The sequence below is a fragment of the Amphimedon queenslandica genome, unplaced genomic scaffold (assembly GCF_000090795.2).
Source record: "Amphimedon queenslandica unplaced genomic scaffold, v1.1 AMPQUscaffold_13506, whole genome shotgun sequence".
NCBI classification, from domain to species: domain Eukaryota; kingdom Metazoa; phylum Porifera; class Demospongiae; order Haplosclerida; family Niphatidae; genus Amphimedon; species Amphimedon queenslandica.
The window spans coordinates 76,693-91,302 of NW_003546258.1; the positions used below are offsets into that span (position 1 = coordinate 76,693).

Genomic DNA, 14,610 nt, shown 5'->3' on the forward strand with positions numbered 1-14,610 from the left:
GTGGTTTAGAATCCAAAACATATGAGTTGCCATAGTAACTGCACTAAAAATCATGGTGAGTTAGATTGTACCGCCATTGAATATGAACTTATCCTTTTCCCAATTCCCATAGGCTAGTAAGCGATCTGAATCGGTTAAAGTTGTAGTAAGATGTAGGCCTATGTCGGATAAAGAAAAAGAGAGCAAATATTCCAAGTATATTAGTATAATTATCATTAAACTCTACTTCTTAAATTCTCAGAGTGATAAGTATGGATGTCAGTAGAGGTGCGGTAATGTTATCGAATCCTAAAGTTTCTCTAGCCGAACCACAGAGAGAATTTAGTTTTGATGCTGTATACGACTGGAAGTGAGTTCACATGATCCTTATACAGTTAATGTGCTGGTTTTTAGTTCAAAACAGCGTGATATCTATGATGAGACTGTACGAATGATAATAGATGCTGTTCTACAAGGATACAATGGTTAGATTTGAAGGGAGTATTGCTACATGTTACTTAAATCAGATACCATACTAAATTATTTAGCCAAGGAATTTCAGTATAAATTTATTTGGATTTTTTTACAAATTTTTCTAGTTGCTAAAAAATCAGGCCAAAGTCCCTGTACTATAGTACAGTGTCGTTGGCCAAATTTCATCAAAAATGACTAGGAGAGAATTTTCAATTTCTATTACATTTTCTGATGCATATACATGCTCTTATGTTGTATAGCAAGTTTGAGCTGATTCCGATTAAATTTGGATTTTTACGAATTTTTAAAGTTACTCAAAAATTGGGCCAAAGTCCCTGTACTATAGCACAAGGTATTGGCCAAATTTCACCAAAAATGACTAGGAGAGAATTCTCAATTTCTATTACGTTTTCTGATACATATACATGTTCTTATGTTGTGTAGCAAGTTTGAGCTGATTCTGATTAAATTTGGATTTTTTACAGATTTTTAAAGTTACTCAAAAATCAGGGCAAAGTCCCTGTACTATATAGCACAGGGCATTGGCCAAATTTCACCAAAAATGACTAGGAAAGAATTCTTAATTTTTATTACGTTTTCTGATACATATACATGTTCTTATGTTGTGTTTCAAGTTTGAGCTGACTCCAATCAAAATTAGATTTTTAAATAATTTTTAAAGTTTCTTCTTTGCCAAATGTGATTTTTATGAAAATGACACTTAACTAATTAATTTAATTATTCTATTAATATTCTAATATTCAGAATACATGTAGTGATTATTTAATTATTTTTAGGTACAATATTTGCATATGGTCAGACAGGTACTGGCAAGACATATACAATGGAGGGCATTAGGACTGAGAAAGAGAAGAGAGGAATAATCCCAAACACTTTTGAGCACATCTTCTCACATATTGGCCAATCAATGAATGAAGTATGTATATTATAATTCACTCAAATTTTAACCAAATTAATAACTATACTGGTACATTGTAGAGCCCTTTAAAAATTGGCTCTCTTTATTAAGGACAACACTCTGTCCTTAATACATGTACAGTGTAGCCTCTTTATTAAGGACACCATTGGGCCCACACTACCTGTCCTTAATACATGTACAGTGTAGCCTCTTTATTAAGGACACCGTTGGTTCCACACTACCTCTCCTTAATACATGTACAGTGTAGCCTCTTTATTAAGGACACCATTGGTTCCACACTACCTGTCTTTAATACATGTACAGTGTAGCCTCTTTATTAAGGACACCATTGGTTCCACACTACCTGTCTTTAATACATAAATGTGTTTCAGAGGCACATGTACTTTTGGATAGTTTGTACTAATTGGGACATTATCATCTACTTAGAGTGTCAATCCTTATTTATAATAAGGATCAACAGCCACACATGCTACATGTGCATGTACATGCTCATTTTAATCACAAAATTTTCTAACTGGACTGTGATACATGGTATTTCACGTCATGTTCGCATTAGCTCACGTCTATTATACAATAATATCTTTCATTTGTATCACAAACAATGTGTCCCTATTAATGTCTCCGCTTATGAGAAATTCAAAGAATTAACAAACATGTGGTAGTGTACATGTGGCAAGGTGCCGCTGATTTCTACATGTACTGCATGTTTCTTTATTCATTTTATAATTGGCGTATTCAGTACACAAGAGTGCAGCTGGGCGGTCACTATGCTTCAGTGGCTGATAGAATCCAGACCAACTGGGTCTGAATAATTAGAACAATCTGTTTATATTATTGCTAATGAACGAGCACATTTATGATTGACTGACTAAGCTATGCTTTTTCTTATTTTCACTGTTATACCTACCACAGTCACGTACACAGTGCAGTCATAGAAGCGCTTAGTATTATTTATTCCACTATAATAATTATAATGATGTTTTTAGCAATGAAATTGCAATACATCGATCATCAATTTGCAATAAGAAATCAAACAGCGGGCATGTGGCCTGGATAATTTTGAATTAAAGTCTCATTAAAAATAAATATCAACAACCTGGTCGTGTTAATACAGTCTATTGATCACCTCATCTGCAGATGTGCATGTACTTAAGGGAAACTTTTTTCCACTTCTCCAATTTATAGTTGACTGATATAAATGAGCTACTATATATAAAATGACACTATATAAGGACAAATCAAGGTGTTCTTTATTTGTGTGATACAGGAATGACTTCTGCTGATATAAGACATTTTTATAATGAGGAAATTTTGTAATGTCGTAATTGGTACAAGCCTAAACAAAAGTACCTCTGAAATGAGGACACCTCTGTATTAAGGACAGGTAGTGTGGGCCCAATGGTGTCCTTAATAAAGAGGCTACACTGTACATGTATTAAGGACAGGTAGTGTGGGTTCAATGGTGTCCTTAATAAAGAGGCTACACTGTACATGTATTAAGGACAGGTAGTGTGGGCCCAATGGTGTCCTTAATAAAGAGGCTACACTGTACATGTATTAAGGACAGGTAGTGTGGGTTCAATGGTGTCCTTAATAAAGAGGCTACACTGTACATGTATTAAGGAGAGGTAGTGTGGGCCCAATAGTGTCCTTAATAAAGAGGCTACACTGTACATGTATTAAGGAGAGGTAGTGTGGGCCCAATGGTGTCCTTAATAAAGAGACTACACTGTACATGTATTAAGGACAGGTAGTGTGGGCCCAATGGTGTCCTTAATAAAGAGGCTACACTGTACATGTATTAAGGAGAGGTAGTGTGGGCCCAATGGTATCCTTAATAAAGAGGCTACACTGTACATGTATTAAGGACAGGTAGTGTGGGCCCAATGGTGTCCTTAATAAAGAGGCTACACTGTACACATAGTATATGCACTGTGCATACGTGTGTGTATGCGTTGGGTTCATTAGTCAGTGGTTGATCTGTTTGTTAAGGTGATCATTATTTGCATGACTTCACAACTGGAGTCCAATTACATTGTGTACATATCCATCAGCTGTTGGTGGGCACTACTAATAATTTGTAATGACACCTGGACTACGCTTGGAATTTGTGAAACCTTTATCATAAACAAGTTACTGCATGTATACATGTACATGTATACATGCAATATGTATGGGCGTTTTTTATATTGAAATAAGTTACTAAATAGAATTCACTCCATCCAGCTTTTATTGCTGTACTGTAGAGATAAGAAAAACTACCAGACTTTCTAGAGGACTTTATCTTGACTAGGGGAATCCATTAGTATCACAAGCGTGGTTTAGTAATCTTGAGCAAAGTCGAGGATCGCTTTTAACAACATTTCTGTTAATAGAATTAGAATAGTATCAATTACTATTTTAATCAAATTAAACCAAAACAATAGTGGCCTAATTTGGTCAAGTGAGTAGAAGAGAGACTCAAACGTAATAGTAAATATTACTAACAATTAAAATAGATAATTATCACTTATTAAAAATATTATTATAGTGTGTATGGTATCTATTTATTCGTTGTACTCTTCCTATTTGCAGAAATATTTGGTGAGAGCGTCATATCTTGAGATATACCAGGTAAGACCAAGACCAGATAATAATGAGAGGAGAGTGTCCTACTGGCGATATGGTCTGCTTCATCGCTGCATAGAATTGGAAAGTCACATTCCCATTATTTTAGTATCTAGTCATTTTTCTAATACATGTAGCTATATACTCAAATAAAATAAGGAAATAACCGGAATCTGACTTTCCATTTCTACGCGGTGATGAAGCAGGGGTCATAGTGCACTGTAGGACACTCTCCTCTCATTATTATCTACCCTTCGTAAGACTTAGTATACTCTCCTTCTACATTCATAAATCTATAAACATGTACATATATGTACATGGACGATGGCACATGCACATATACGCACATGTTTATACATTTGTGCATGTAGAACTAGGCATGCGGGTAAATGTTTAATTTATTTTTAACGATTTTTCTTTGTAATCCCGTTTCAAAATATTTCCATATACGTACAAGACATATATGGGATGATCTTACTGTACTACTAAGCGAATGACATGAATAATATGCATGTACATGTACATACATGTACATGTACATGTATGTACATGTATATTTACTCATATGTCAGCTTTACTGATGTTCTAAGCACAATATACTGGTATATTATTCATTGATGGATTGCGATAAGTCACTTTCTTAGCTTACATGTACATAGGCGTAGGAATGATTCAAAAAGTTGGGGGGGGGCTCAACATTAAAAAGCATGACTTAGCATGTGAACATGGGGGGGCTAAGCCCCTCTTGCTGAAAAGTTGGGGAGACTTCAGCCCCCCCAACCCCCCCCCCATTTCCTACGCCTATAATGTACATCATGTATACTGTAGATGTACTTTTTTAATGGCACTGTATTTATCTTTTAAATTGAGGCTACATAGTCATCATTTTATCACCTCTTTGTGGCCTGTTTATAGCATAATTATGCTATTATGCGATGCTAATTATAACAATTATTAATTATAATGATTATTAATCATGCATATCCTACTATTAGTTTTTCTTATAAAAACTTGGTCTATTTTAGGAAGAGATTCGTGATCTTTTGTCTAAGAACCACAAACAGCGACTAGAGTTGAAGGAGAGAGTAGATACTGGTGTCTACGTCAAGGATCTGACATCGTTTGTAGCTAAGAGTGTTAAGGAAATTGAGCATGTAATGACAGTCGGTAATCAAAACAGGGTCGTAGGGTAGGTATGACAATGAAACATCTGCCACTCTCTTCGCTCCCTCTCTCTCTCCCACTCTTTCTCTCTAACTTTCTATCTCCTTTTTCTTTTAGATGTCTCTCTCTCTCTCTCTCTTAATGTACTCAGTTTGTTTACTAATTCCTCTCTCTTTCTCTCTCTTCCTCCTCCTCTCTCTCCCACCTTTAATCTCATGTACACATATGCACACACTACACAGCCTCAAAGGGCAATAGACATTATTGACTTGTAGTAGGGCATACAATCCTTTTAAAGGTTCACTGCACGAGATATTGTAAATATACAAAATAAATGGTTTGAACTGGCTCATTTCAAGTGGGCGAGTATTGACCGCTTAGGTGGGAGGCTATGTTGAGTAGGATAGTAGTAGATATTGTAATTGTACTAATTCAAAGCCTTAGAGTACACAATACGCATGTGTACAAGTGTTCGTGGATTAGTGATGCATGAGAGTCATAGTTTATTATGGAACTACACAAATGTGAGATAAGAACAATGGTGGAACTATAGTATATACATATTAGGAACATTGACTCTGTCTTTTGTTGGCTACCTGGCAACCACAGGTTGCTTGCATTTATTAAATGATTATAATTCTGATCATTTTTAATAATAATAATAATAATAGAATCCTGCTAATTAATTAATTAATTGATGTATGTATTTTATTTTTGTTTTTTTATTAGTGATAAAAATGTTTAATTATGATTTTTTATTAGTTGATTTGATTGTTATTGATTTGTAATTCATTATGTCATTATTCCATATGTACACGTACGTCATCCTAAATATTAATATTGTGATGATTTAAGTACCTGAAGACTAGGGTTTCCCACAAAGCATGCTAAGTGAGCTAAACAGCATGAGCTTCATGAGCTGACAAGCACTACAGTACAGTACATGGGATTTCGAGCAACTTTAAAAATTCATAAAAAATTCAAACTTGATTGGAATCAGCTCAAACTTGAAACACAACATAAGAACATGTATATGTATCAGAAATAGTAATAAAAACTGAGAATTGTCTCCTAGTCATTTTTGGCAAAAATTGGCCAATGACCCTGTACTATAGTACAGGGACTTTGGCCCAATTTTTGAGTAACTTTATAGATTCATTAATAATCCAAACTTGATCAGAATCAACTCAAAAAATACAAAAATGAAGAATTTTCCTTGTGAATTTTATCAAAATTCCCCCCCCCCCTATATGAGTGAGATGGGGGAGGTGTGTGAGAGTGACATGCCCACTCCTCCTCAGTGTCCAGTCCTTATACACGCAGTACGTGAAACAGATACCTTCTAAATTCATGTTTGCATCTATTCTAAATGTATATGGTCTTTTGTGCATGTACGTGTATTTCACACCTATACAGTACATGCTCTATCTGCTTTTATAGTTCTATGTGTGTGTGTGTTTGTGTATGCATTGTGTATTAAATGTGTTTATTTCTGTATGCTACATCTATTTGTGTGTATACAATGTACATGTATTTGATGTCATCATCATGTGTTTTAGGGCGTGTTACTATATTGTGGCACAACAAAATATGCCTTTGTGTGTCATACTTCAGTGTTGATTTCATTTTTTAACTTGCCTTCTTCTTAAATTCTTTCTTTTTTCTCTCTCTGTGTTTTCAAAAAGAAAAGAGAACAGTCTCATTATTGAACAATGTCATGCATGTACATGTACATCCCCGTATCCTGTTTTTTACAGGGCACTAAGTTGTTCTAAGCATTTGAGTTATGTTAATTTGTTGTTGGTACTTCTGGATGATTAGTTCTTCCTTCTTTAGTTGCACTGACATGAACGAACATTCTTCAAGATCGCACGCTGTCTTCATATTGACTGTTGAATGCTGCTGTGTAAGTTATTGTATATGTACAGCGTAGCCTCTTTATTAAGGACACCATTGGGCCCACACTACCTGTCCTTAATACATGTACAGTGTAGCCTCTCTATTAAAGACACTATTGGGCCCACACTACCTGTCCTTAATACATGTACAGTGTAGCCTCTTTATTAAGGACACCATTGGGCCCACACTACCTGTCCTTAATACATTTGATGTAAAGTGTAGCCTCTTTATTAAGGACACCATTGGGCCCACACTACCTGTCCTTAATACATGTACAGTGTAGCCTCTTTATTAAGGACACTATTGGGCCCACACTACCTCTCCTTAATACATGTACACTGTAGCCTCTTTATTAAAGACTTCTTAATGTCCCAATTCGTACAAACCTATACAAAAGTACCTCTGAAATGAGGACACTTACATGTACATGTACATGTAATGTATTAAGGACAGGTAGTGTGGGCCCAATCTTTATCTCAGAGTACCTTATCATGTAGAGGCTGTACATGTACACATAGTCCAATTATATCCTCATTTCCTAATTCTCAGGAAACTTTACTTCTTAAGGAGAAATAACTATAATGGCTTAATTTATTTAAAATATGAAAGCATGCTTCTCAAACCACACACTACGTACACATATACTCACTGGCTCTGTTGTACACGTACATGTACATGTAGGATGTGATATCATTCCTTTCATCTCTTCTTCGTCTTTCCCTTCTTTCTTTCTCTTTTCTTGATTTTTTTTTCCCTTCCCTCCCCCCCCCTCTCTCTCTCTCTCTCTCTCTCTCTCTCTCAGGAAGGAGCTGATGGTAAGGATCACATTCGAGTTGGTAAACTCAATCTTGTTGATCTGGCAGGGAGTGAGAGACAATCAAAAACAGGAACATCAGTAAGTATTAGCCTACATACATACATGTACAGGATGTACAGAATCCTATGTCCTAGCTGTTCTCTCCATTCTTAATTCATTAATTCCATATTATTCTTTTCTCTGTAAATACAGCATATCCTAATACTTTGATCTATCACAATAGCAATCATCGTGATGACAGTCAATGACATGAACTGTACAGTCCTTCTAGTGGTGGACTAATTGGTTACTTCATTGCAGTGACTTCACTAGCAATTAGAGTGCCCTAATTAGGGGATTCTGACTTATTATGACCACATAGATGTAGTAGTGCTTTTGTGCATGTATGCATACTGTACTAATTGAAATATTTCTACCTCTCCTGTCATATGTCTCTTACTCACTCTGATGCTTGCATTAGCAATGTTAGCTTGTTTTGGTTGTATCTTCTCTGATGCAAATCATGTTTCACTAAAAGGAGCATGTGTGCTTACTTTTAAGGAATAATTCCATTTTTAAGGTATTAAAAGTAATAAATCAATAAGAAGATACATGTGTATGTAATGGGTCTACTTTTTCAGTATCTATTTATGGTATTGATCTAATGGGAAAATGTATACATCATACATGTACGTTAATATTGAGACAATTCATGTACATTTTAATTTGTATTATGTGTAAATCTATTTCTCTCTCTCTCTCTCTCTCTCTCTTTCTTTTTATTATTAAAGGGAGAACAGTTCAAGCAAGCAATAAAGATCAACCTTTCTCTCTCGGCTCTTGGAAATGTGATTTCAGCTTTAGTAAGTCTGATATAATATATAGTAACCATTGTCTACCTGTGTATTGACTGTACTTGTTCCTCTCTTGTATATTTCTCAATACTACAACACCTTTTTTGTCTTCTCTTTCTTTCTCTCTTTTTGTCTCTCTCTCTCTCCCCCCACTCTCTCTCTCCCCCCTCTCTTTCTCCCCCCTCTCTCTCCCTCTCTCTCTCCCCCCTCTCTCTCTCCCTCTCTCTCTCTCCCTCTACTACATGTACACATGTACAGGTAGATAGTAAAGCCACTCATATACCTTACAGAGACTCCAAATTAACTCGTTTGCTTCAAGACTCGCTAGGTGGGAATGCCAAGACTGTGATGATTGCTAATGTGGTCAGTTGTTATGTGTTTCGCTCAATCTACTCCTCCATGTACCGATGATATCTACTCTAAATGTACATGTACATGCGCAGTATTGTCTGTACCATTCCATTGTATATCATATACTTGTTACTGGTTGAGTGGTTTTGACACATATGCTGAAAGTAATGAGCTCATCATTACTCCTATATGAAGAGTATGTATATGTACATGTATGTTCATGTGCAACGGTTGTACATCTACATATGTCGCCTAAACCGCAAGAGGGGTATTGTCAAGTGTCAACACATGCAAATCACCTCATCCATTTTAAATGGTCGTGTACATGTACATCGATTGCAGCTGCTTGCTGTAATGGCACTGGTTCTCATTTGTACAGGGACCAGCTTCTTATAATTATGAAGAAACACTAACAACACTCAGGTAAAGATTTAATGCATGTACATGTACACTGTGTATATATAGCCTCTATGAATTAAGGACACCTTTATAATGAGGACATTTTGTAATGTCCCAAGTTATACAAGCCTGTACAAAAGTACCCCTGAATGAGAACACCTCTACTGTGAATGGTGTCTTTAAAGTGTTGGCCCATGCCTTCTGTATGTGATAGAGTATGTATCTGTTATGATTACTGGTTTCTTCTTCTTTGGTATGTCAACTGGATATTAGATTAGTGCTTATTGGATTTGTTATGCATCCCCTAATGAGTTTATACTGGTCATTGTAACACTATTATTGAATTAATTATTATTGTTCAAAACTACTAGCTGTGAAGTTCAAAGGGCACTCACTAAGTTAAAATCTAATTCTTTCTCTCTCTCCTTCTAACTCCCTCCCTCCCTCCCTCTCTTTTTTATTTCCTGCTTTTCTTCCTTCTCTCTTTCCCTCCCTCTTTTCCCACCTCTCTCTCTCTCTCTAGGTATGCTAACAGAGCTAAGAATATCAAGAACAAGCCTCGCATTAATGAAGATCCCAAAGATGCTCTTTTGAGAGAGTACCAAGAAGAAATTAACAGACTAAAGGAAGCTCTTGAAAAGAGAAAAAGGAGAGGAAGTGGACGAAGAAAAAAGAAGACAACTGAAAATGGAGAAGGTATGAAGCTAAGGAATTATCATTAAAATGAATTAGAGGCAGACAGACCTTTTGTCTATGAACTGCAACTATACAGGATAGTACAGTATGGTACTCTCTAGCAATAAATACTAGAGCATATTTCATGCATCTTTGCACCTGTTGTAACGTCTGCTATAGTAAAGTACATGTACATGTACATGTACATGCAAATTATGCATACTACGTACATGTAAATGCATATTACATGTATGTAAGTTGTGTATATGTAAATGCATATGTACCTATTTCTTGCTCATTGTGACACCAAATGTTTATAATAGTTGCCAGTAACTGTGAAATGGCTCTAGTCCAAAGTCCAAACTATTTATTAGCTACTACTGCAACAATGGGAGTATGCAGACAGACTGTCTGCGTGTCACTTGTGTTTGTGATATCTCAAACAATCTCATATTCTCTTTCCTTTTGATATGCTCATATATATGGGTACCCTCACTACGTGCTCAGAGCGGCATAGCACGACAATTAAATAACTATTCTACCGAGTGGATCGAGTTATTTGTTCCAATTGCGATATAATACTGTTACGTATGCTACCTACGTATACATGTACATGTGTACGTGTACATGTATACTGTGGAGTCTCCCACTATCATCGCCTTTTAGACAAGGACATTTTTATAATGAGGATGTCCCACTTGGTACAAGCCTATACAAAAGTACCTCTGAAATGAGGACACCTCTGTATTAAGGACAGGTAGTGTGGGCCCATTAGTGTCTTTTAATGAAGAAGTTACACCAGGGTTTCCCACAAAGCATGCTAAGTGAGCTAAACAGCATGAGCTTCATGAGCTGACAGCCAGTATGCATTTAGAGCAACTTTAAAATCTATAAAATATCCAATTTTGATTGGAATCTGTTCAAACTTGCTAGAAAGCATAAGAGCATGTACATGTATATGCATCAGATAAAATTATAAAAATTGAGAATTCTTATATTTTTGGCGAATTGTAGCCAAAGACACAGTACAGGGTCTTTGGCCATTTGACAACCCACTGACAAGAAGCTTCATTAGTATTATTATGTCAAAGCCCTGTGGAAGGTTACACTGTACATGTACTTGTAATGGTTTCCTTTATGTGTGTATAGTTGCTAGTGGAGATGAGGAGGAGGAGGAAGAAGGAGAAGGAGACAGCGAAGGTGAAGAGAACGAACCGAATGTGACACTTCAACAAATGCAAGCAAAACTGGAGGAGGAGAAACAGATGATAATGCAGAATACAGGGATACTGGCAGAAGTGAATTATTATACATTTCTCCCTCTCTCTCTCTAATCGAAATACATGTAGTACATGCTCTTAGCAATATTATATTCTAATTTTATTATTAATAGGAGAAAGACAGGTTGGTAAGTGCTGTGGAAAGAAGGGTCTCACAGCTTAAGAAAGAGCAAAAGAAAAGAGACCAGCTAACAGCAAAGATAAAAGCAATGGAGAGCAAGCTCCTCTGTGGTGGCTTGAACATCATTGATAGAACCAGCCAGCAGCAGAAAGCACTGGAAATGCAGAGACAAGAAATTATTGAGCAAAAGGTCTGATTCTAATAATAATAATAATAATAATAATAATAATAATAACAATCGCATAGTCCTTTGCTTATGTTCCTACTATTTTATAACAATGAATATGTGTTTACTCTTTCCTCTCTCTGTCTCTCCTTTTTTGTATAATAATAACAATTACCTATGCTTTAATTAGCTGCTCTACAGATCTGTTATACATATACATGTATACATTTAGCAATGTTTCAATGCAAGAGCATCTCAAATTAATCACGTACCAGTTACATGTACCGTTAGTTTATTTTGTAAAGGTTTCCTCACTAATCATATTACTCTATTTTGGCTTCTGCTTTACTATGGACTGATTGAACCAATTATGTATTGAGCCTTTGATCATTATACTGTCCATTACTTTATCTTTCCCTTTTAAATTGCCCGACATTCTTTCTTTACCTATCTCTCTCTCTTCCTTTCCAGAGAAGAGAGCGCGAGATTCAACAGAAACTAGAGACGGAAGAAGAAGAATGGACGGAAGCTCAGGTCAACTATCAATCGCTACACGAAGAAGCTACCGTCAAAGAAAAGAAATTGAAAAAAGTTTGTATAATAATTACACCTACAAAAACTACCGCTATTAAATTACATATACCATTACTTAATATATTAATACACAATACATCAAACTTGCATGCACCTTGCACTAATTCATTAGTATTTCCTTTTCTTTATTTGTACTTGCTTCTTAAGTCATCTTTATCTTTTTCTATTTTTCCATCTTCTCCATTATCCAGTTGCAGCATAAGCTGCACATTGTCAACTCTGAGATCACAGAGTGTCAAGAGGAGAGGATTAAACTGAGAGAGGAGCTCTCCCAGCAATTGGAGAGTTTGGAGAAGCAGCTCAAGCTTCGTCAGCTGATCATCGAAAACTTTATACAACCTCGGGAGTGTCAGAGAGTGAGAGATAGAGCAGTTTATGAGGATGACAGGTGGGTACTGACACCAGTGGACAGTAAAAGGTATGTATACCTACTGTATGCAATAGATATGTAGCATGTAGCTTTGAGTAGTTTATCAGATTACATCAAAAATGATATTAACGTGTAATCTTGAGTGCTTAGTAGTGCTGTTGTATTATTTTAAATCAATTTATTGACCTTGAGTCATCCCCCCGCTATCACTCCAATTGTATTTATACTATTTATAGTATTTGTGAAATTTAATATCTAGTTTGATTAGAGTTTTGTTCACGCTCTAGTTATCATACGTTGCCTCTTAGTCTGGACAGAGAAGGAGGGCACCGCCCTATGAGTCTCACTGCCAAACATGCAGCTGCTATTGGTGACGTGAGGTTCATGGTATGTGTGACAATTACTCCTCGTGCTGTTTGACTCTGTTTCCTTTCTCTCCCCCCTCTATTTCACTCACCTCCTCCTCCTCTTTTTCACTTTTACTTCTTACTCTTTCTCACCCTCCCTCCCTCCCTCTTTCTCCCCCCTCCCTTTCTCCCCCCTTTCTCTCTCTATCCTCCTTCCTTCTCTTCCTTCTCCCATACACTCTTAAAGGCTGATAATATACTAAGATTGGAGTTAGACATGCCTACAAGGACAACCAGTGACTATGAAGGGCCAACAGTCTCAGCTAGCATACAAGCCGTCCTGGATAAAGCAGTTCAAGATGAGGAAGAGATGACAATTGATGCTACGTATGTCACAGAACTATGTACATGTGTACATGTACATGTATGTAATGCATGTACTGTATATGGTTGATTAGTTGTGTGTGAGTTTATGTGTTTATGAGTGGGTGTGTGTACGAGTGAGTGAGTTGTGTGGGCATTAATATAGCCATATGCTTGATTGTACACTAGCTGTTATTGTATTTGTTTCATTGCAGTGTATTCTCTGCATCAACTAAGACACAAAAGAAATCAAGGTAAGGAAAGAGAGAGAGAGAAAGAGAGAGAGGAGAGGGAAAAGGAAAAGGAAGTGTACACTGTACATGTTGTAGTACTGAACCATCCATTTCCTTTGGTGCCTGTGATGCATCATAAAGTCAATGTTATTCACATCTGTACCGTTACCTCCTCTGATCATTGAAGATCAAAAGGGACCCAATCATCTCTTACTCTGTGTAGGAGATCTCACTATGAGAATCTGTCAAAGAGAGTCAACACGTTTCTCTAATTATAGTATATACTACGCAACACATGTACATGGACTTTGTCTTTTAGATCAAAGAAGCGGCTCCAGCCATCGTCTTTCCAATCGTCTTCTTCCTCGTCTCCCTTGTTCTCATCAAAAGGCCCTCCTCCTACTACTACTACTGGTGGTGGTGGCGGTGGATATGGCAAAGGAGCATCAGTTGATCCTAGAGAACATTATCCAATTAGAAGAGGATTAGTTTCATCAACCAAGAAATAGTGTTCATTCAATAACAAACATTAATTATAAACCATGAAGACATAGGCAGCCATATGCACACACACACACACACACACACACACACACACACCTCACAGAGAGAAACTCTGTCACTTAAATGTCAATTTTATATGATAATTAGAGGAAGTTTTTATTTTATTATAATTTGAAAATAATGGCATCTATTTCTGTCTTCATTTGATCTTTCTCTCCTCTCTCTCTCTCTCTCTCTTTTCTTTCTCTTGTGCCACCACTTAAATTGTTAATTTTGGCATAAGTAATTTGTACTTTACTACTAGCTCTTAATATTCTAAATACTTCATTAGCCCACAAATAAATTTAATGGATCAAATGGGGGAAAACAATGAGACAAAGTTGTAGTGACAGATACGGTAGATGATGAGAAAAGTCCCCCACAAAATCTAGTGATTCATGAGAACAGAAGTGGAAGATAGAAGTGAGGATTATTGAGAAAGACAAAAGCAAAAA

The 14,610-nt window shown here is 36.4% G+C and overlaps 1 protein-coding gene across 1 annotated transcript; it reads left to right on the plus strand.

The window, feature by feature from the left end:
* The first annotated feature begins 14 nt into the window (after positions 1 to 14).
* Positions 15 to 14,610, plus strand: LOC100636144 (kinesin-like protein KIF3B). The gene is made up of 21 exons (XM_020008793.1): positions 15 to 55; positions 113 to 195; positions 242 to 349; positions 394 to 464; positions 1,251 to 1,390; positions 3,968 to 4,006; positions 5,026 to 5,189; positions 7,001 to 7,070; positions 7,866 to 7,958; positions 8,651 to 8,722; positions 8,972 to 9,076; positions 9,444 to 9,487; positions 9,987 to 10,159; positions 11,288 to 11,436; positions 11,532 to 11,729; positions 12,177 to 12,296; positions 12,491 to 12,717; positions 12,957 to 13,056; positions 13,264 to 13,403; positions 13,595 to 13,633; positions 13,932 to 14,610. The coding sequence occupies exons 1-21, from the start codon at positions 53 to 55 to the stop codon at positions 14,119 to 14,121; spliced, it is 2,328 nt and encodes a 775-aa protein (XP_019864352.1). The 5' UTR covers positions 15 to 52; the 3' UTR covers positions 14,122 to 14,610.

Coding starts and splice junctions, on each gene's coding strand:
- LOC100636144 (XM_020008793.1), top strand. Junction 4,007..5,025: donor CATATCTTGAGATATACCAG/GTAAGACCAAGA, acceptor GGTCTATTTTAG/GAAGAGATTCGTGATCTTTT. Junction 9,488..9,986: donor GAAACACTAACAACACTCAG/GTAAAGATTTAA, acceptor CTCTCTCTCTAG/GTATGCTAACAGAGCTAAGA.